Source organism: Marmota monax, unplaced genomic scaffold (assembly GCF_021218885.2).
Source record: "Marmota monax isolate L192 unplaced genomic scaffold, Marmota_monax_Labrador192_F-V1.1 WCK01_AAM20220418_F8-fsc00077, whole genome shotgun sequence".
NCBI lineage: Eukaryota > Metazoa > Chordata > Mammalia > Rodentia > Sciuridae > Marmota > Marmota monax.
Genome location: NW_026694610.1, coordinates 688459 through 712876, shown reverse-complemented (window position 1 = coordinate 712876; position 24418 = coordinate 688459). Strand labels below are relative to the sequence as shown.

Genomic DNA, 24418 nt, shown 5'->3' with positions numbered 1-24418 from the left:
AACAGAGCACATGTATGAGTTTTTCTGGCATTTAAACACTACCACGTGTTTCACAATTAATTTATAACTTGTCTGCCATTTCTGCAGGTTAAATTCAGGCTCATTCATGTTTTAGTTGTTGGTCTTGGTAAGGCTGAGCTGCAAATGAAGAAGGACTTCATTTCTCCCTTTATGAACTTCCATTTAAGATCATTTTATATTTTAAAATTACCGAGGTTTTGCTAAATCAATTACTGTGTTTCCAAATCAGTAAGTTGAAGTGAAATTGTGACCTCTTCCCAGAATCTCTACAATTGTTTAGGCTATTTTTGGAGAAAAAAATTTAAAAAAATCATACTTTTAAGGGCCTGTATGTATGATATATTGGCTAATGCTGGGTTACCAGTATTTGGTTATTGTTATGCTAACTTCTCTGGTAAATAGAATACTGACTAAATGGTAACAGATGGAAGGTCATACCAATACCAAAGCAGTGGCTTTCAGTATTAAAAAACACAGCTGTAACTCTACATGATTACTTCAAAACCACTGTTAATTCTTATGGGACATAACACAAAAAATACAACAAAGCAAAGCTCACTTTTCCTAAGTGCTTAAAACATGAGGAAACAAACAAAAATCCCAAACCAATAATACCCAAATCTGTCAGGGTAAGATGTAAGAAAATATATTTATTTTTTCCATGACAATACTATGATAAAATTATTAAATACATGCATGTTTTAAAAACAGACATAAGTAACATCTTTAGAGTTAACAGCCAAGCGTACTAGTTTTATATTTATGGTGTCTTAGTAATAGTTCATTTATATTCTAAGTTCTTACTATAATCATGTTTTCCAAAAGATATGGAAACTAAATTCTGAAATTATATGATGATACAAAATGTCCAAATTTCCCATTCTATCAGAACATAATATCCACATTTCCACAAGGCAAGGAATACTTCAGCTGTCATCTCTGTTAAGTGGAATTGTTTTATTTCATACTAAAGAATTCCCATTCCGAGTGAATCATTCAGATATACTTCGATGTATAGTTTACTTCCTGTATACGTACATTTAAATGTTTCCTTATATGATTACACATGATTTTAGGTATAGCACATCACAATTAATCATTTGTGTTTTAAAAAAAATGTCCTAATGGTAACGTTTAAGAAATTAAAAAAGGGAACAGTTTTGGAGATGCAGTTTCTATCTTCCTTCAGCTACATTTACACACACCTGACCAAACAGAAGTTAGTAAACAGTTACTAGTATTTATAAAAAACTAAAAATATGTAACATAACACCACCTTTAAAAAAAACACTCATTCTACAAACCTTATAAAAGATAACTTGTATCTGTTCACAGTATGTGTATTTTGTAAACAGTAATTCACTATAATGCAGTTTTGAAAGTAAAAAAATTTCCTAGTGTTGTAAAGTAACTTCCTAGTGAAATAAGGATGTTGACTTATGGCCAGTTGATGGAAGAAGAAATGGTAAAACAAACATTCTTACAAGGGACATGGAGTATTTTTTAAATGACTTATTTTTACCTTTAAGCAAGCATTTAAGGTAGTGCTGTCTCCAAATTAGGATGTCTGTCTTTCTATACAGGACAATCTTTTCCAAGCAATTATGAATGGAAATGTATTTAAGAAAAAGTTATGCTCCTTTTGAAGAAAACAACAGGATACAACAAATTCCAGGAAACCACAAAATACCTACCCTCTGCAACAATGAACTTAAAAGGATTTCTTTTTGTGTGTCTTCAACTATTTAAAATGTAATTAATATTTTTCCTAAGTACTATGTTGGAAGAAAAAAATAAGTTGAAGGAACCATTGCTTATGATATGTTTAAAAATATGTGAGAAAGTAACTGGATCAAACTTGAGGAAGACATTTGAAAAAAATCTTAGGAAAACCATTATTCCGTACTCTTTTCTATGATCAACTGCAAAAATACTAATACTAATAATGTTAAACCTAACAGGTAACTTGTTTGTGATTTAAGGAAAACTGTATTTCCACCTAGAAAGTTTGTGTTCTTCTAAAATGCATCACTGGAATGCTCAGGAAAAAAAAAGTTCAGAAGTTGAAAGATATCCATTTAAACGGGAAGAACTCTAGAGAAAAGGACATTTTAAATGTATAAAGAAACACAGCAAACTTAAGTGAGCCATTCCATAAGATATACAAAGTACTTCAGACTTAAGCGTAGCATTAAAAAAAAATCTATGTTGTTAGTTTTAGTTTATTTTTAAGTTTGACTGGCTATTGTGAAAACCATCTTAGGAGACACATGTAAATGGAATAAAAATAATTTCCTTATCGATTAGACATTTGTTTTCTCATTCACATCTTTTGGTTTTTAAGGTCTTCAGGTCCAGAAACTCACAAGTAATATAGATTATTACTGCTTTGTATCAGATTAATGTTCCAGCAGTTGTTGGTTTACTTACAAATAAGTGCTTTTCGATTTACTGTTTCCATGGTTTTCAGCTAGACACTTATGCATAAAAACATTCAGAGGGTTTCCTCATAAAACATTTTTTAAAAATTATACAAATGTAGCAGAGAATTTGTCTGGCTTAGGTAAATTCTGTTCATAATTTGGACACTTATAATTCAAAATATTAACATTCCCCAATTCAGGGAGAAACAAATACTACTCATAGGTAAAAGTAAGAGAATCCTGTCATAATCTGATACCATAATTATATGCATGTGGATATATTCTAGACCAAATCACATACCTTGAAACTACCATATACAATACCCCTTGAAAATGTAAGCCAATTAATTGAATAATGTTCTTCATCACCTGTACTGGCATTAAAAATAATTAGCACGAACACAATCATGTAATGGTTAAGACAAAAGAACTTACTGGAAAGAAATAAAAATCTAACCACCCTGGCAAAACAGGAGGCTTAAATATTATTAACAGGGCTGGCATATAATCCATGAAGATATAAATAAACCAAATTCAAACCAAGAGATTGCCAATGAATTTAAGCTATGCTTTTCTAAAAGACAAGTATCCTGAAAGTTTGGCCACAAGTCATTTTCCTCTGTAAAAAAATTTTCTGCAAGATACAAAAGATCAGATATGTGTGATACTATAAAACTTTATTTTGGCAGAAAATCTTAGTTTAAAAGAAATGTTCTGAAGAAATATTTTATCAAGAAAATGAGTTCATATATTAATCATCTAAGCTCTCATGTACAGTGTTGTCTGGCCAGGACACGTGCTGAGTTGGTACAAACATGTCCCAAACTCTGTACCCTTTAAATAAAAACAAACCTTGAAGAGCTAAAATTATGAATAAGCTATCTAGTGACATGTATGCATGAGTCTTTTAAAGTTTTCAAAGTATGCTCATGCTTTTACAGTAGATTAAATCTTTGAGCCAACAGTTTTAGATTCACACAGCTTGATTCTGATATATACCACTCTAGCAGAACTCTGTTGAATTTGCAACACTCAGGGATGGGGCTCAGTCAACAAAAAGTGAGTCACTGAATTTTTTCTGTGTGCCTATTCTTGGTGGCTAATGATTCTTCCCATGTTTTACACCTGAGAGGCCCAATTTTAAAAACTGAAATTAAAAAGGCATGTTATAAAAAGCATACAAATTTTAACAGAGTCCAAAACAGGAAAACAGCAAAAATTATCTTAGTGTAAACAAACAAAAAGGTTTTATCAGAATATGTGCCTGAGCAGTAGAAAACTTTTGAGATAACACTTTTTGAATAATGACAAGTTAAAGGGTACTTTAATTTCAAAATACCCATAAAACTGATTTCCAATTCTCTTTGGAAGAAAACAAGTCTCTAGTTTCCTTCGCTAAATTCCACTTAATTATTCACTTACAGAAAGAACTGTAGCTTTAAATACGACAGTGTGAAGGCGATTAAGAAATTGCAGGACTGATTTCCGATAAGAATACAACTTGCATGAAGTTTTGAGAATGTGACTTTTTGCTACAGTTTCCGAGGGCAACAGTACTACGTGTTCTAAATGCAATCCTTCAGATCCATGAGCCGTGAAAGTAATGCTGGTGTGGAAAATGAGGCTGAGACTTCCTCCCTTAAACTTTTCAATGAATGGCTGCTTCTGTTTCCAGCTGCAGGAACAAAGCATCTCTATCACACAGCCCAGAAACACACAACTCAACTATGCAGACATTCAGGGGCCCCGATCCCAGGTCCAGGGCTGTACAGGTGCAGCAAGCTAATGACTTAGACAGCACACGTGAACTACTCCATGCAATATATCACTCATATAGTCTATCCATGTCAAAGGCCTAGTTTAGTATCCAAGAATATTTTTACATTAAATATTATTTCAAATGGCCACTCATGAAAGAAACAAGAGTTATAATGACCCCTAGAATCTCCACCTCTCACAAGGGAAGCTTGAAGTTAGCTTATAAAACAGCTGACAATGTGTCCTATATACAGTTCTAGTCCACAGATGTAATGGAACATGATTTTAGTTTAGATATTTAGAATTTTCTAACAGATGATGGGGCTTTTTCTAGGACAGAGGGCCTTCCTGCTACCTTTTTCCCCAGTTAGGAAGAGCTGGAAGAACCACATGTAGCCTTCCCCTAACTAGGTCTTAATCTGCCCCCAAAGGGAGAAGTAACTAATCTGACTGGACAGAGCATGACCACTATTAGAGCACCTTGCACACACACGCATGGTCCCAAAACTGACTGTATAGTTTTAATACATATGTGTGTGCAGATTTACCAGTGTCTCTAACACTGGATATGTGACAGTAGGTGTCTTCTTCCCAACTCCCGCCCCAGTGCTGAGGCTCCTCCCACACCAGAGTTGTGGCAAGAATGGGCAGTAACAAACTGCCAAGCTCAGAGCAAGCTACAGGCAGCCTGCCCAGGCGGTGAGCACGTTCCGTTCCTCTGCTTCTCTTTACCCTGTGGATCCCAGGGTATGGAACTCCAGAGGCGGGGAGAGGTGAACAGCACTCTGAACCTTCTTCATACAGTGAAGTCCTGGACTCAAGAGCCCTAATGATATTTGCCATCTGCCACACAAGTGAGGCGAGACAGGTCAGAAAGGATGCAGATGGAAGGCACACCTCTTCAGGACAGGTCCCATCTCCCCTGACCTTTTTGTGTTCTCAGGTTAGTGTGTTTGAGACCGACAAGCCAATCCTTAGCCAATCCTTGTCCTTGTCCTACAGAGATGGAACACAGGACTTGGCAAGTTTCAATAGGGACCCAGCACAAGTTGAGGGCAAATGGAGCAGGGTGATGACAAGCTCTGAAGGGGCTTGGAAGAGGCAGGAGTTACAGCAAGGAGCTAAAGAGGATACAAAGGAAGACGAGGAAACTCTTTAGGGATGGCTCTGGTTTGGTATATTTTTCATTATTAAAAATTTATATGAGCTATTATATAGTTTTAATACACTATGCATGTGCATAATTATATTTCATTCCACATATCAAGAAGCTCAGAATTTAATTTAATTCTAGCAGTTAAAAGAAGGATTCATAAACTGAGTACCTAAATAGATTTTGTCCCTTGTCACCCTGTGTTCTTTCTCTACAACATGGTTTTAAGAAAGATACAATAAGAGCTAAAACTAATAATGATTGTTCCATTATTTGGGTATACATTGCAGAACTTCAGATGATACAAAACAAGCCTATCTTAACTAAATCAGATGTTTCAAATCTTCAAGTACTTCCTCATTAACTATCAAATGACAAAATACATAGACAACCCAAGGGCAGGGAAAACACAACGGGGTTTTTCATTTTGCACTCTGCTTTGCTAGGAACACACTCACTCCAGAACATCCCTGATGAGGAACCAGGATGAACAGAGCACACCTGAGCTCAAGATTCGCCTCTGCAAGGTTCTCCAAGCAACCGCTGTACCTGTGCTGTAGGTACATGCACTGATTCAAATGGACTTTATGACTTCCACATGACGTAGCCCTTAACTGTTCCTGAAAGAAGCATTCTCATTTTAGTTTTAAACTTAACCACTTCAGGACTAGATCTGACAGTCTGGGCTGATAACTGCTTATGAGGGGGGGGGGGAGATCTGACAGATGAGGGGGAGGAAAACCTGCTGGGAAGCGCCAAAGAATACCACTGCCTGATGACTGGGCTCAAGGGCATGGTCTTTTCAGGGGGAACCAAAGCCAATCAGAGCTACATGGCCAGTAATGCCGCTAGATATTGCTTAGTAGTCATCTCACATAGTAAATCATTGGAATTATATGCTTATGAATAATATTTAATTTACTCATATAAAGCTGACACTGTATCACAAAATAAAATGGATTTTAAAAAACCCACTTGGATCTATAGGCCTAGAAATTTAAGTTTCAAATATTAGGGTAACCAACTGCAGTAACGGAAGCTAGCATAAAAGCTAAAAAACAATGGAAAGGTTTGAAAAACCTACCAAAGCAAGAAAACGTGATTCTGATTCAGGCTGGTCAGTGTGTCACACTTGTTTTCTAAGTTTGCACCCCTGAGACAACTGTTTGATAACCATTATACAGTAGGCACAGAAATCAGCACTCTTTATCAAACAGAACACTAAATAGCTGTTGCTACATTAAAAATTATATTAACTTTTGTAAATACTGTGGATAGAGGAGAATCATCTTAAATGTTTAAAATTCTGTGCTTGGTTGTCCTCTAAAATGGAGTAGATGTCAGGCAAATAAACATTATGTGACTACGACATTTTTCTCTCATGCCTGCAAATCTCCCTTGTAATTCCACAAGCATACATACAAGAAAACCATTAACAACAGAAAACAGGTGCTGTGGGATTTGTTCTGCGTATAGCATTTGCCTGGAAATAAATGCCTCTTGAAGGGGAAATTCTTTGGCTCAAACACCGATAGCTCTGAATCTTGAGTGTTGTGGGTTGAGGATTCCGAGTCATGTACTTTGGCTTTTGGACGGCATCAAAAGCACATGCACACTCCTAGTACAACCTGAACGTGGTGAAGTTCACTTGGCTCCAATGCTTCACAGGTCCCTCCAAGAACGCCCAGCGCTACTGAGGCAACGCAGGCAGTAAGAGCTTATTGAGATGGCAGACTGAAGTGACAGGGTGACACTGTTAATCATTTGGTTTGTTCTGAAAAAAGTTTGTAAAGGACCACCCCCCTCCATTAGATTTAGGAGAGTCTTCATCTTTAGGGGGAATCAAAAATTGTCGGGAGTTGATGGAGCATGGACTTCCAAAAGAGACGATTTCACTGTTACTGTCTGTGGATCGAGGGGAGTCTGGGGAGACTAAGTTCCACGTGTTTACATTTGCCTGAGGCCGATAGCCTGCAGTCTTATCCACCCCATCTCCTGCAGCTGTGGCCTCTGCAGCAGAGTTAATGGGGAGGCGCATTTGGGGCTTATAGCCTGCGCCCACCACAGGGTCAGTGTCTTGTTCCTCCTCTGGTTTGGCCTGAGGCTGGTACATGGACTGAACATCAATGTAAACGACTTGTGCGGTCCCTCCAGCTTCGTCCACTGCCGGGTTTGGCAGCTCCTCCTCGATGATGGGAGGACAGTAGGACACGACCACATGGTTTTCAGGTTCCACATCAGAGCTAACATCAGGACGCTCGGCTACTGGAGAAATTATTTCTGTATCTTCTATTTTAGGAACTGTTGATCGAGTCTCCAGAACCTCAACATTATTTGGAGTACAAGGATTCATTTCCAATGTTTTAAGAGCACTGCTTCCCTAGAAATAAATTTTCAAACAGTGATTAAGAACAGCTCTAAAATAAATATTAAAAAAAATTCTCTCTCTCTCTTAAAAAAAAAAGAACAGCTCTAAATGCTACTGCAATGCTTCTCCTACAAAAAGGGCATATTTATTTTTTCACATCTGCTTATAAACATTGTCTCTGATACTCTGTAGTACGCAAACAGAGCAAAGCCACTGTTTTGTCCACATTAGTATTTCCCATTGCTATTAATAGTAGTGGAAAAAAAGGGCACAGTATAAACAGTCCAAGACTAATAATTTTAGAAACACACGTTAAAAAATGCTATTTTCTCCATACTTTTTACATCTGCAGGTTACAAACTTTTCACAAAAGATGAAAGAAAGCCAATATTTCAAAGACAAATTTAAGAAAATAAAAGATTACCTCACAGACACTCTTTTGAAATTGCAATGCTTTACAATTTTCCGGGTTTGGGATATCAGGGTAGAAGGTTTCTTTAATCCTTTAAATAAAGAATAATTAAATATATTTAATAACTAAAAAGTATGAATCATATAACAAATAAGTCATAAGGCTTATTTATTTTTTGTGATGCTGGAAAATGAACCCAGGGCTTTGTATACACTAGGCAAGAGCTCTACTACTGAGCTTCATTTCCAGCTCTGTATTTTATATTTGATACAGGGTCACACTAAGTTGCTGAAGCCAGCCTCAAACTCGTGATCCTCTTGCATTAGTCCCCCAAGTAGCTGGGATTACAAGCATGTGCTGCCACACCTGGCTTGGCTTATTTTGACATTTCATATCAATATTTTAATGAAAACCTGAGATAAAAACATGTGATCATTCACTACAGTTTTCTATACCAGGTTCCAAATTGAAAAGTATAAATAATAATTTTATTCCTAGAACTATAGTATCTTATCATGAAAATGGAAAGCAAATTATTAAAATGGTGACTGTGCCATTATATTCAAAGTAAAATACAGACATTGTCCGTACAACCATAATTTTCAGACTGCAAACTGGCTTAAGCAGGATCGATCACTTGGGGAACAGGTCTGCACAGGCAGGTCTCTCCTGCTCACCACAGGACTATGCAGGCACAACTATGGTGCTGCATTACTGCTTTACCATGGTGCTTAACAATAGCAGCAGGCAGGTGAAACCATATGTCCCAAGTACGTCAACTGTCATGCCAAGAAAGAGAAAGCCTATTAGTTGTGGGTAAAAACTGAATGCAAAAAAAGAAAAAAAGAGAGAGAGAGATTTGCTCAGTGTCATATTAGATTTTTAGAATTAAAGCAATTAACAAGAACTTTATTGAAATTCCTGCAAGAAAAAGAACTATTAATGTGAGTCTGAAATGTTCTAACTTCTAACCATCCTTCTTACTTTGTTTCTTTTTTATTTTTTAGTATTACAATAACTATTTTTAAAATGTGATTTTTGGTAACAAGAATATGGCTATCAAAATTGGGCTACAGTTCTATAATTATTTTGATTTAGAAGCCAGAATTGCTACAATACATTCTCTTCTTCATCAGAACTGATAATTGTTTTAGAAAGTGAGGACTTTTCTCTACACGAATACAGCTTACAGCCATCTGCCCCACACCCAGGACAGCTCCTGCCAGTTAACCAAGTATGTGCCACTATCTCCTCTGAGCCTCTGCCCACCTCACCCCACCTAACCTCAGCTCTTGTCTCTGTCAGTTCACTCACAATTTCAGGATTCGTAGAAGCCATTCTCTTTGTCTGGAATGTTCTTTTAACCTCCCAGACTCTCCCGGGAGCAGTCTCCCTGTGGCTCCCTGTTCCCCTCCTTCCTAGTACCCACCCACACTTTGCAAGCACAAGGTCACTGGACATTTGTGGCTCACTGTCCCTTTTCCTCTTTATGGGAGAGCTCTGTAAGGACCAGTTCTGTTTTGCTCATCACTATCTCCCACTTCACATGGAAGGGGAGCCATGCCTGGTGCACAAAGGAGTGAGGGACCACGATGACCAGATTTTCTAAATAGGTTACCAGGACAAGTGAGACCTTAATCATTAAATCACATTTTATCCTGCAGATGCCTGTTGTAATACTTATGTCTGAATATATATTTGTGTACATATATGTACATATTTGTGTGTACATATATATGTACATATATATTTTTATTTATTTTAGCACAATTGCCATTACCTTAAATTATAATTAAGAATAGGGGAAAATTTATACTTTTACTCTATTAACTTTAAAACTTTTAAATAGAATGTCATGTTCTTGCCTATTAATTAAAGTCAACATTAAATCTGACTAAACAAAATATACACTACTACTAACTCATACAACTATAAAGATGTACTTATTTTGTAATACAAAACTAAATAATCAAGCCCCTAAAAAGAAAACAGAGTAAAAGCAGGTGCCATTACCATTCTCGTTTCCGATAGCAAAGGATGCTTGTTACTACACCAACAAGGACAGCCACTGCCACAGGGATGAGAATGGCAATAATCAATCCCACAGCTGAAAGAGAATGTTGCAAACAATAAAAATCACCATTTTAGTATCAAGTGTACAATAAACTTGATTAGAAGATACTTATGTTAGAATTATTTGAAAAGAAAAAAAAACTTAATGGCTCCAGGGACTCTGAAAAACTATTAAAAATATCACCTTTAAATCTTCAAAGTATTATTATAATTTTTAATTCTTTGGAACAGACCTTCTCAATCTTGACACTACTAAGATGGGGGCCAGGTATTTCTGTGGTTGGAGGGGGATGTGGTGAGGACTGTCCTGTGTACTGCAGGAAATTTTATCACACCCCTCCCACCACAAGTCTTCAATCAGAAACCTCACAGACACTAGGAGACACCTCCTCCAGGGCAAAGTCTCCCCCTGCTGAGAAGCACTGCTTTGGTGAACCACAACCTCCCCACAGCTCTTCACTTAAGAGCTGAACATGAACTTTAATCCTATTCTCAGAGGTAGAGCCTAAGCCTATGGTATATGATGTACAAACATTTTTAAAGCATATTATTTCACTTAGATATATTAAACATTACAGACAGTTAAATTTAAACAGGTTGACAATTATACAAATTCAATATGAACTCGGACTTTTAGACTTTGGATGTATCCCTAATTCATTAATTTCTTAGGTACCCATTTGGAAATAGCTTCAAATAACTGACAGGAATAAATGAGGGGTCATCCCATAACCTTTTATCCTAGTATAAAAATGCAATGAAATGTAAAATTATTTTTTAAAAAGGAGAGAAACGGATTTTTCAGACTAAAAATTGCTAGAAACACTATGAGCTGAAGGATGGAAGACATTTCAAGGTCAGTATTTGACTTACAATTTTCCTTTGTCACCACAAACATGCTCTTCTCTGGGCCCATGCCACCATCTGTATAGGCTCGCAACACCAGATGATAACTTGTTTTACCCTGAAGATCAGCAATTCTCAGTGTCTTCTGGGATATGTCAGTAATATTCTTAACCTTTATGTCGGAACGACCTGTTTTTAAAATGAAGAACATTCTAACTCATCTCTACACAATCTTTAATACATGATTATACATGCCAGTCACACCAGTCACTCTTTAAGTGAATCTGTCTGCTGGCTACCCCCAGCCAAGGATCAGGAGCCAGCTCGAGCCACATTCGAATTCCACCTCTGCTAGTCAGGACTGTATTCAAACTACTCTGAATTTGAGGGTCTTTTGACTCTGAAAACAGAACATCACGACTTGCTCACAGGACTGTGTAAAGTTTCATACACACCCTTTAGAACAATGGCTGGTGTACATCTGGCAATCAATACAAGTCACTTCCTGTCCATTACTAAGACTATGAAAACCACACAACCCAAACCCACCAGGGCTGATGCTGCCTGTGAGTCAGAGGCAGAGGCTGGACAGGGCAGGAGTGCAAATCAATAGAGACGACTTCAAACCACTTTAAAAAAAGATCCTTGTTATGGGAATTTTAAAATAAGAAACTAGGAGGAAGTATTTGAATTATTTCAAAAGAAGGGTGAATAACTATTTAAACATTCTATTTTTAAAAACAGCATCCAAAATAATGCAAGATGATAGTTTAAAAAATTAAAAAGTAAATGGCTAACAACAAAATATGGCAGTTCCCTACTGACCCCTTCCCTCACCACCTATAACCACTTCAAAATGTTTGGGTTTCTTTTACCTTCATATTTTAAAATAACCTTAGATTGCTAGCTTTTAAATTTTAGACAATATCACATCCAAAAAGACAGATGAAGATTTAGCTCTTTTCAACTACTGCTATCTCCCCAACCATTTCATTCATACAGAAACTTTGCAACATTTGGTGAATTCAATGTTGATATTATTATGATCTCACGAATATGTGTTACTGCTAAAAATAAAAAAGTGTTTGGTACAATGTTCCATTTCTGTTTTCTTACTGTTACCACTGCCTTTCTCCCCTCAATTTGTTTGATTTTCTACGTACCAATTCCTAATTCTTCCCATGTATGCCAATGAATACTCAATACAATTTTCTACGTGGTCTAACAAAATTCCAGTTTCACATCTCCCCTGCCACCTCCCTGCCTCCTGCTCTAGACTGAAAGACAGGACTTCCCTGTCCTCCTCTCCTCTGAAGCTTCCTGGGACTCCCCACTCTTCCCAATGCAATACACTCTTTTAGCAGTTTCCTGAGTGAGGTAGCATGGGGGAAGTACACACTTGCAGCATTTCATGTCTAGAAATGTCCCCAATCTACTGCCATATTGGTGGGAAGACTGGCAGAGTAGAGAACTATGATTGAAAATGATTTTCACTCAATATTTTGAGGACACCACTGTGGAATCTCATTGTATCTGTGTGTGGGAACTCTGAAGCCTTAGCCCTGGTCCCTTATAAGGAACCCAATTTTCTCTGATTGATTCTAGGACTGCATTAGGCACCTGAGGTTCACTACAATATACCTTGGCATACATCTATTCCTAGCTATCTTCCTGTGTACTTGTTATACCCTTTTACTTTTGTATAAGCACAGTCCTGCAGTTATGGGACACTTCCTTCAATCAACTTTCCATTCATCTCAGATTTGTCCTATTTGCTTCCAACACCTGGTCCTACAGGGTCAAGTGCATTGCTTCTCCATGATAGTGGCCCACTAATTTAAATTTAGATTTAGCATCCTCTGCTCATCTAAGTCATCTGCCTGTGCCCACCCCAACATTTCTGAAACCTCCTTTTGGCTGTTGTCATCTGCATTCTCTTTTTCCTTCTGGCTTTGTGACTTCTATTCTTTTATACTCTAACTCAAGTGACAACCCACCATGTCTACCTGGAAATCCAGATGCTAGAGTTTCAACTTGTTCAAGTATAAAATTTCTAAGCATTTTAGGAAAATTATATTCATCTCTGGATATTTGTAGAATCTCCTATTTAGGGTTTCCTTGTCCATGGGCCACCCTGAAGGGTCAGGAACCGCAGAAGTCAGCAACCTGGGAGGGCGCACATTACCGCAGCAGCTCTCGGAAATGACTCTGACAATGGCCAGTCAGCATCCTGGGGCAGCACTGCTGTTCTCTACTTGTCAGACAGGCTTTAAATAATTAAAAGGGTTTCCTTCTGAGGAGAGGTCCTAATGGAAGTAAAAGCTCTCAGACTGAGAAGATGATCCTCTTGTACTGTGCATCGGTAGATAAGAAACGGCTGCCTCCCAACAGAAATACAGCTCAGGAAAAAGCCAGCAATCTGTACAAACATTTTAGTACTTATAAATTTGAGAACTCTTGCTGGACACTTGCCAACTGACCAGGACTGATGGTACTTTTTAAAACTGAAAGGCTACTCACAACTCCACTCAAACCAATTTTAAGTTTCTTAGCACATTATGGCTGGGCTAAGGATGAAGCTGACCATGCTGATGGCTCCCTGTCAGATTACAGTGGGGCTCTGAAGCCTCTGGATTCCTGGATTTTTCTCTTAAGTAAGTTTCATAAGATGCTATGTTATGGATCATGCAAGGCTAATAAACTCCCTGTCCTTATGGGACTTTTAACAGACATGAGAGTAAATGACCTAAATGATTTCTAAAAGACCACACATGCCATTTTTGCATATTGAAGTCTTGACACTCTCATAGCCATAAAATGACTTCATTTTCATTTCCCTATTTTTCAGACAGTTTTGATAAACCAAAGTAGCTCTCTCTTCCCATTTCTTTTCTTTCCTTTGTGGGTAATGGCAACTTCTGATAAACACTACAGTCAAGCTAGGGATTTACTTACCTGATTCCACATTGCCCCTCTTAGACGTGTCTCTTTCTCCTTTTTCAAAGTAAAATAAATACCCTCTTAAAAAGCCTCTAAGCTCTTCCACAGGAATATCTTCCCATTTTACTAATATGGAATCTGCAGATGTATCTTCAACAGTAAAATTTGGTGCAACAATTGGAGCTGTTAAAAAAACAAACAAAGTCAGTTGCTGAAGGAAAGTTTGGCAATATGGAGTAAGACAGTAATAGTTCATGAGATTTCTGGCCTCAAAACCAGCTAAACTTGGAATTAGAACTGTGTTTTCCATTTAACCATAAACCTCCAGTGACAGTAACACAAAATTTATCTACTAGGTTTATAGGAACTAAGGTAGAACTTACAATGCAACTTCTGCACAAAACACATACCTAGGGAAACAACTTGTACAAAATCTTTAAGTGAATACTCAAATATAATTAAATTTTATTTTCCTTCTTCATTGATAGTCCTGGAATAAGTTAACAGTTAACAGTTTTTAAACTTATATAAATGGAAATAAAATATTTTTGACATCCAAGCTAACATTTAATTTTCTCTATGACAATAATAAAATTGTGAAATATAAACATTAAAAAATAAGTAACCAAATAAATAATTTTGAATTTACCATAAGAATTATTTTTCCTTTCTTGAATACCTTAATTCAATCTGTTTTTGGAATTCAATCTCATCTGAGTTGTAATTTTTCATGTTACCTGAACTCTAAAAAAAATCCTTACCCACTTAACTTACCCAATTCTTCTATGTATCCAGTTATAGAACGTAATAATTGATATCCTTGATTTCTGCACCCATACAGGAAAAAATTGTATCTTATACCAGGTCGAAACTGATCTATAGGATGAACAGATTAGTGAAGTGTCATAAATACACACATACAATTACCAGGAGTATCTATTTTAGATATAGAACATAGAACCTAAAACTCATTCCAGGATCATTTCAGTAACCCACTCTAGGTGCACATCCTTCCATAAATCCCTCCTTTCCCTACATGATGTTATTTCTGGGTTGAAGAAGACCAGTGCTCCAAGAAGCAGAATCTATGAGCTCCACTCTACCTTGAAGCTTTGGTGTTAAACAGAACCAGGCCTGTTCCTCTTTGCAACACTGTCGTTAAGTGTCCCCAGGTGAGTTTACTCCACACACATACAAGGGAGGTATCTTGATTTCAACCCTAAAATCACATTTAAAATGCTGCCTGGATCCCAATGCAATGTGCATAATGTAAGCAGCATGAAAGTGCACAAAACAAGGTCCCTGGTGGGAGAAGGTGGCAGTGGTGGGAAGACACAGAACAGGGTAACTATAATAAAGTGTGTTGCTCTGTACTGTAGATACTATGCTGTGTGACCTTAAGTGAGGTACCAAATGAGTCTAGGATCAGAAAAAGCCACTGAAGTGATGTTTGAACAGAGCCTTGAGGAGCAATTAGGGCTCATTAGGGAAGATAATGCTTGGGGAGAAATGGTAGAGTAAGAATTGCATTCAATGTTCGGGACACAATTATTCTAACATACTTAATAAATTAATTTTTTAATTATGTGCTCACAGAACACCAGTGGTCTATAGACTCAAAAGTGAGATGATCAACCTCTAAAATCATACAGCCTGACAGTGAGAACACTGAAGCCACAGAATGCACTCCCAGGACAAAAGTGACCTGCATATCACTTGCTCTCATGTGCACTGCCAGCATTCGAGGGAAAGCCAGGGGAGGGGATGGCCAGGGAGCATCACTGGTGACAAGCTACCTGCTCCATACCCCCAGGGGAAAGTACCATACTGCTCACCAGCCACTCAGGTGTGAACATGAGGAAGGGACTCCAGTTCCAAAGGATAAGGCAGGTTAAGCCTGTGGTCACCAATATTTACTGAGTGGGGGGTTAAACTGTCCCCTTTGATATCCTACGGAGGCTGGGCAGGGGGACCAACCTCCAAAGACACTGTCTGCTATTTGGGTTGTTTTCAATTTTTCATAATTACAAATACTATTGTAGAGAACATTGTTAGATACAAATGAGTTGTTCTCCAATTATTTCTTGGAATAAATTCCAAGACAAGTAATTACTAGATCACAGAGTTAGAGTCCTTTCACATCCATCCATATTGCCACAAACCACATTCCAGAAGAGCTAAACCAGTTCCCATCTGCCCACTGGTAAAAGGAAAATGCTGGCCGCACTGGCCCTGGTATTGCTTCTGAAAAATATTTTTAAGAACTTTGAGAGACACTAATTCATCTTACCAGATTCTATTATGGTCTCAGTGCTGTTTGAAGGAATCTTTTTCCAGTCCATAAGGCAGGGATCTGACCGAGATGAGTTACACCATTTAATAACATAGTCACAAGTCATATTGGGGTCATGATGCCAGGTGAGGAGAATCTTTTTTCCTATTCCAACAGCCTGCTCTACTTTGAGATCATCTTCAACAAAGAATGATATTTTACTGGCATTAAAAACAATATTGTAAAGCACACCTCATGAAAATAAACTTCAGTGTACACAAGATTACAAAACAGTGCTCACACTAGATTGCTGGCAGCTGTTGTTTATTGGGTAAACAACTGTTGAGGATTGTTTTAATATGTAAACAAAAAAGAAGGTTAACAGATCTGTTTGTTTACTTTCACCTTTCCTTTTCATTATATTTAATAATTCTCTTAAAGATAATGTAAATTGTTAAGAAAATTGTTTTCTTTTAGTGCCTTCTGTAATGTTACATAATTTTTTCTTTAGCCATTATTGCCAGAATTCCTATCTTCATCCCAGTGCCGGTGAAGACAATGTAAATTGTTAAGAAAATTGTTTTCTTTTAGTGCCTTCTGGAATGTTACATAATTTTTTCTTTAGCCATTATTGCCAGAATTCCTATCTTCATCCCAGTGCTGGTGAAGTCAAAGATAAAACCAATCTACAGTTTCTACAATAGCCATCACTGAACTGCTTGCAGAACTTGCCTGGACACATTGTGAGCTCACCTGTATGCATTGTGAACTATCTGTTGGTGCAGCGACTTGTGGTAGTGTTGGGGTATTTTTGCTGATGATGTCACCGGTGGTACAATTTTTCAAAGGAGCCCTCAATTGGCTTAATGTCATGGCATTTTGCATCCTCCTCTACTAGTGATGGTCTAAAATTTGGGGGCCAACAGAGGTAAGGCAAAGAACCTCACCCCCCCACTGGTGCAAAGGCCTATCCACAAGTATAGCTGTATGCTGGACCGGTAGTCAGTGACGGGTATGATCCAATTGCAGTGGTACCAACCTAAGACAGGAGGCTGACGCCTAGAGGTCAGTTCATCCGATGACGGGTAAGGACCATATGTTGAATTGGACTGCCTAACAGACACGGTCCCTAAGCCACATGCTTGTTGTTTAAACAGAGAGGGGGAGATGTTGAGAGCCACAGCCAAAGGGGCCCCAGCAAACTTTCAGCTGCCAGCAAACTTCCAGCTGCTGGCTGATGATTGGCTCACAGCGGCCCCAGCAACATCTAGCTGATTGGCTCCTCGGCCCCAGCAACATCTAGCTGATTGGCTCCTCTGCGGTGATGCTCATTGGGCTGTTTCCCTGCCCTTTCAGACCACGGAGCTGCTCATTGGGGGACTTTTTTGGCTCCGCCCACGTGACCCAGCCAATCGGCCTCAAGAGCAGGAGGATTGTGGGAGGTGGAGAGAAGCTTGTGGGGGAGAGAGAGGCTTGTGGAACGCAGGTGGTGGCAGTTGAGGCTCTGAGGGTTTTTCCTGAGAGGCTGTTTTGTTTGGCGTGTGTGGTTCTAAAAATAAAGTTAGTTTCTTTTGACAAGTGGCTCCTGATTGTGCCCAGCCAGACTGCGGCATTAGATAAATGTTAAGCATAAAGATTAGAAGTGCTGCTTCATTCTATTTATTTAACATCTACAGCACTAACCTGTACACAAAGATTAGCATTGCAGCTGGAAAAGGTTAAAAAGCACCAACGATTAAGCAGGGATGTATTGGGGCTGGAAGACCCAGAGTCAGAAGAAGGGGGCTGAGGGAATTCGATGGGGATGAGCACTGGAGGGGAAGTGGCATGGCCACTCAAGATGAGGAAGAGAGGCAGGAGGCTGGTAAAGGACACCAGGGGGCAGTTTAACCCCCATTCTAATCAACCTCTCTGAATGCAATGTGAGCCCCAGAGAGCAGGCCCAGCACAGTATGCAGAATGAACACATCAGAAAAAGAATGGGTGGCCAAGCCCCTCGTCCTCCTTTCCAGGAAGCTTTGATCCCAGAGCTGAGCTGAGGGGACTCTGGCTGACCAGGAGCAGGGTGGGGAGGAGGAATGTGCTGGTGTGGTGAAGATTGGAAAGGGACAGTGGCTGGGCAGTGGGCCAGCCTCCACAGCGACTGGACCCTGCTGTCCTTCCTCTAGGAGTGGGTACTAGAAAAAGGTGCTCCCACATGGGGCAGCACAGCAGAAGGGGGACAGAAAATCAGTTGGAAGAGGTTCACTGGAAAAAGAGGTGCAGTGGTAATTTAAAACCGTGTCTCAAAAAGCTGTCCAGGTAGAAGCTGAGGAGGAGTACAATAAAATTTAAAGGAAGACATTTATAATTTTTAAATTTCACTACAGTTGTTTTTTTTTTTTTTTTTTTGTCTTTTCCCAAAGCCTGTATTAAAGATCTAATTTAGACTTTAGGAAGACTTTCTTATCAACAAAATTACCAATTAAAACGAATATTCTTCTTCTGCCTTCTTCTGCCTGATAGTTTGTAAAACACCCTGGCTGACAGAATAGGCTCCTGTCATCTTGGAGAGAGATTTGAAAACAGTACTTGAATAAAAAGTTAAAATTATTTCTTAATGAGAGTACTATCCATAACCATAATTCTTAACATTATGTGATAAAGTGGAAACAGTAATAATTTTATAAGTGTACAATGCTTCAAGTCAATACTAATGACTGCTCTCAATGAATATTAGATATTAATCTGCTTGTTCCTCCATACATGATATACGATATGTCAGCAGCAAAGCATATGAGAAGACTATTGACATTACATAGGAGCAAGTAACATAAACATTTTTTACTTTATTTTCCTGTTCTTATACACCAAGTTGTCTTAAGTACTTACCATTTGGGATTTCCATACTAGCGATTTTAGAAGGTGGAGATGAACCAACTGAATTTTTTGCCACCACACTGATGATGTAGTCATTTTTATCAAGTTGTATTTCTGCTTTGTGTTGAGGATCAGGGATCTCAGAAAGGGATTGTGTTTCTTCATTTGATGAACATGATACATTATAGGAAAGTATTTTTCCATTAGCTTCATTAATGGGTAAAGGCTAAGAAAACAGAAAAATAAATTGTTAGTAAATACTTGCAAAAAGCAGCTGCAATGAGGCAAGGTCGTCAAGTCTAAAGTGGATGATGTGATCACATAACAGAGTCACATTAGAAAAGACAAAGTGGTCACGACCATGAAACAGGTTTCCAGTCCACTAAGAGCTGGCTATATCAGAAAAAGTGATACTGAAGCAAAAGCCATCCATCCCTACTCTAAGTATTACAAGCACCCAGAAATTTAAAAATTGAGTAAATACAGAACTATATTTATCTTCACAATTTCAGAAGGAAAATTTTAAAGTGTCAGAGGCACTGCTCTATACAAAACATTAAAAATTGTGGTATTATGCACTGTTTTCTCATTTTAAAGTAGTACATGTTCACTACAGAAAACTGGAAAATACATAAAAAATGCAAAGAAAAAAATCTCCTACATTCCCACCTTTTGGATACTCTTGTATTTTAATCTCTCTTCTAAGGTATTTTTCTAGGTGTAGAGTTTTATTTATTGTTATTTTTTAAATTAATGACCCCAGCATGACTTGTGATGATGTTATTAAATGGTGTAACTTATCTTAATTTCAAGTCTGCCATATGAACTGAAAAGAAGTTCCCTTAAATATGATTCTAATCATACTACACAATTTTATACTTTTTTCACATAAGCAGTCACAAGCCTCTTCACTTTTCTTGTCTATATTAATAATTACACACATTTTAATGGCTTTATATTTCATGTAGCATTTTCACCAGAATATCTGAATATTTCTTAAACAAATGGAATTTAAGTTGTTCCCACTTTTTCACAATACTAAAATAACATTTTATTGAATGTCTTTGTACCATATTTTTTTCATTTTTCATATTTCATTAATTCTTCAACATGGATTCCCAAAAGTTGACTTAAAAAAGAAATGAACTTCAAACTTCACTTCAACTGTTCAAACTGCTTCTGAAACAACTGCACAAATTTATATGGCACTGTTTGGGGTCCACTGCTCATAAAACAAAAATGTAACCCACACTTGGGACTCTATGGTTTATGGCTATAAGTTTCTGACTAAAACAAAGGAGAAATTCTTAGGTTCTTCACAGACCTCATAAAATGAGAGTCAAGAGAGCTCAGAACGGAGACAGAGGATCCTCCATACAAGGATCCTGGTGAATTAGGAGTGAATGAGGAGCCCGGGAGTCTTAGGAGCCAGGTTAGATCTCAGCAATGCTGCCAACTTAGCCAATCTTGGAAGTCTTGGTCCCTTGACAGCAAAAGTATCATATGCAAGTTACACATGGGAGCATAATAAAGCTATTTAAATTAGATATTTACCTTCCAGTAGATTATTAGGTTTTTTCCATCAGAACTCCATTCTCTCCAAGTATCTGGTCCCTTTGAAGGAACTAGGAAGAAGATTTAAAATTTAGTATTTGAAGAGGCCTTGTGTACATCAGTGGATAATATAATTGAGGTGGTGGTGCTTGCATTTCTTTGTAGGATATTTGGAAATTTCAATATAATGTAAGGCAGTTCAGTAGCATCTACTTAGAAAAAGAAACAGAAGACCTAAAATCTCAACTTCTATAAAACACAAGGCCTCGGAGATTCAAATCACCTTACGGTTGTCTGTGAGTGGTCCCTGGGTGCCTTTCTCACATCTTCCCACCTCCCCCAAATCATAAGCAGTCACAAGCCTCTTCATTAACTTACTGGCTTCTGTGGTCAAATGTTTTTTCTCATTGCTCCATTTGCTCCATTTCCAGAAAGTTTCAGCAGAACAACGAATCCGAAAGGTATATATAGTGTATGGGTTTAATTTGTCCACAGCAACCAGATAACTTGAATTTTCTACTCCTTTGATTGTGACATTCCGCTTTTTGAAAACAAATAAACAGGTACATGTATATGCCATGTGTGTATGAATGCATCTATGTACTCATATACACAGATTTTTTTGTAAGAAACCTCCTACATTTATAACCTATATTGACTCAAAAAGGCCATAACAGTTTGCAATTATAATACCAAATAGAGTTAATCTACTATAGCACTTTAATTCTTATGAAATGTCAAGTCAATGAAATTATGCTACATTGTAGCAATAAAATATTGTGGTGTCTTTTAAATGTAAATACTGGATCTAAGTTACAATGGTTAATTAAGTTGTGTTGCAGATGCAAGTTGTGATAATGAGTCAATGACTAGTGACCATGCAATCACTAGTCTGAGATGATCTTGAGGATTAAATAGTATCATTCAGAAGGTATTTGAAAGCTTCCTGGAAGCAGACATTGACTTTTATGCATCTCTGTTTCTGGGTCACTCAGGACCTCTATTATGGCACTAGCCATCCTATAAATAGTCCTGCAACAACTTACTTAAACTAAACCAGTAAAATTTAAATGAAGTAGTTCTAAACAAATTTTGGAATCTGCATGCCTCAAGAAAGCCTCTGCACTTATTACAAGGAAGATTTTCAGAATACATTTTGTCATTTTGACAGAATTTCTAGAAACCAGTGAATATTTAAGTATAACATTAGTCATTTTAAATTTTACCCAAATTAAAAGATAGAAAAGTCAACCTAAATACTTAACATGTACTGAAAAGTCATGTTTTGACTTATAATTACCAATTATGATTTGGTCCCATTGTTGCACTTTTCAATTTAAAAAAATCACTTTTATTCTTTGGTGCCAATTAGTTTATTAACCGACAGTAAAGTGTACAACAAAAACTATTGATTCACTCACAAACTCATTGAGCACCAGCTACATGGCAGGTGCTATACACTAGGGAGCATTCTGAGTAGTAAAGCTAAACTTGCCATTCTATAATACCCAGCATTATAATTGCTTTTGTAAACTAAATAGAGTATTAATATTATACTGATATGTAATGTCTTTCTTGGTTCTTAGAAAATAACTGTAATCTGAGTGCTTGCACATATCAATTTACTTACTTTTCTTTAAATACTAAGTGTTTTACCCAGAATAACCAAAAGGGATGTTTGGAGACAAATCTTACTTACCAAGTCTTGTGCTGAATTAGCTTTATTAATTTCAATTTCACATAACAGATTAATCTTTGCAAAGTTGCCTGGTAAATGCCAAAATAGTGTAACAGCTGTTGAATTAATATCCTTCACTTTGAATGAAGTAGGAGTATGGGGAGAAACTGTAAATAGAAATTTTAATACTCCCTTAAACATTTGTTTAAAGAAGTACCACTATCTCCAAATATGCAAACAAGAACCAAAGAAAACAAAAATCCAGGAGGTATCATTAGTGCTAAAGAACAATATTCTACGCGGCATTCTGTGGGATCCACAAACTTTCTTTATTTCTTTTTTGAAGAAGAAAAAAAATGTTAGCTTTTAAAAAGTGGATTTTTTGTTTTTTCTTTTTTCTCAAAAGAAGTCTTACTTGAGTTAGCCCACATATCATCTAAAAAGTTTAAGAGATCAAAGCCCAGTATGGGGACGGGGAATAGAATAAAAGTAAAAACAATCATGCAAAATCAAATCCAAATAATATGTTCCATACAATTTACAACAAAATAAATTCCTGAGGTCTAGTAACTTATTTTACCATTTCTAGAATGCACACATTTGGAAAGGAGAAATGGTAGTGTTTACATCAGCCTGATTGTGCATACTATTTTCCTTATTTTTAAAAATTTGTTCTTTTTATACATACATGACAGTAAAGCATATTCTGACATATTACACATACACAGAGTATAACTTATTCTAATCAGGATCCCATTCTTGCAGTTGTACATGATGAGGAGTTTCACTGGTCATATATTCATACATGTACACTGGAAAGTTATGTCCGATTCATTCTACTGTCTCTCCTGTTCTTTTCCCTTCCCTTCATTCCCCTCAGTCTAATCTAATGAACTTCTATTCTTCTTTCCCTTCCCACCTTACATGTGTCAGTATCCACATATCAGAAAACATTCGGCCTTTGGTTTTGGGGGATTGGCATATTTCACTTAGCATGGTAGTCTCTAGTTCCATCCATTTACTGACAAATGCCATCACTTCATTCTTCTTTAAGGCTGAGAAATATTCCATTGTGTATATACACCACATTTTCTTTATCTATTCATCTGTTGAAGAGCACCTAGGCTATTGTGAATTGAGCTGCTATAAACACTGATGTGGCAGTTTCACTATAGTATGCTGATTTTAAAACCTTTAGGTATAAACCAAGAAGTGTGCTAACTGGGTCAAAGAGTGGTTCCATTCAAAGTTTCCTGAGGAATCTCCATACTGCTTTCCAGAGTGGTTGCACCAATTTGTATTTCCACCAACAATGTATGAGTGAAACTTTGTTCCCCACATCCTCACCAACATTTATTGTTACTTGTGTTTTTGGTAATTGCCATTCTGACTGGAGTGAGATGGAATCTTGGTATAGTTTAAATTTGCGTTTATCTAATTGTTACAGATGTGGAACATTTTTTCATATATTTTTTGACCATTTGTATTTCTTTTTCTGTGAAGTGTCTGTTCAGTTCTTTTGCCCATTCATTGACCGGGTCATTTGGTTTTTATGTTTGTTTGTTTGTTTTAGTGTTCAGTTTTTGTGAGTTCTTTGTATATCCTGGAGATCAATGCTCTGTATGATTACAGATGGTAAAGATCTCCTCCCATTTTGAAGGCTCTCTTCAATTTCTTGATTGTTTGCTTTGCTATGAAGAAGCTTTTGAGTTTGATACCATCCCATTTATTGATCCTTGATTTTCCTTCTTGTGCTTTAGCAGTCTTGTTGAGGAAGTCAGTTTCTAAGCTGATATGATGGAGAGCTGGACCTACATTTTTCTTCTATTAGGCACAGGACTCTGGTCTAATGCCTAGGTCCTTGATTCACCTTGAGTTGAGTTTTGTACAGGGTGAGAGATAGGGGTTCAATTTCATTCTGCTACATATGAGTTCCAGTTTTCCCAGCACCATTTGTTGATAATACTTTTCTCCTGCTTGTTTATCTTTTGTTTAGGATAACTGTATTTATGTGGGTTTGTCTCTGTGTCTTCTATTCTGAATCTCTGGTCTACATGTCTG

The 24418-nt window shown here is 37.4% G+C and overlaps 1 protein-coding gene across 1 annotated transcript in view; it reads right to left on the bottom strand.

Annotated features, from left to right (window-relative positions):
* Window positions 1-651: 651 nt before the first annotated feature.
* Lifr (LIF receptor subunit alpha) overlaps window positions 652-24418 on the bottom strand; it is a 72890-nt gene continuing 49123 nt past the window's right edge. The window contains exons 10-20 of the mRNA XM_046422243.1: window positions 22379-22524; window positions 21058-21220; window positions 20680-20750; window positions 19138-19351; window positions 16285-16464; window positions 14769-14870; window positions 14010-14177; window positions 11082-11243; window positions 10149-10242; window positions 8148-8226; window positions 652-7735 (exon numbers count right to left, since the gene is read on the bottom strand). Of these exons, the coding sequence (XP_046278199.1) occupies window positions 7112-7735; window positions 8148-8226; window positions 10149-10242; window positions 11082-11243; window positions 14010-14177; window positions 14769-14870; window positions 16285-16464; window positions 19138-19351; window positions 20680-20750; window positions 21058-21220; window positions 22379-22524 (2003 nt within the window). The 3' untranslated portion in view covers window positions 652-7111. The remainder of the gene's footprint in view (window positions 7736-8147; window positions 8227-10148; window positions 10243-11081; window positions 11244-14009; window positions 14178-14768; window positions 14871-16284; window positions 16465-19137; window positions 19352-20679; window positions 20751-21057; window positions 21221-22378; window positions 22525-24418) is intronic.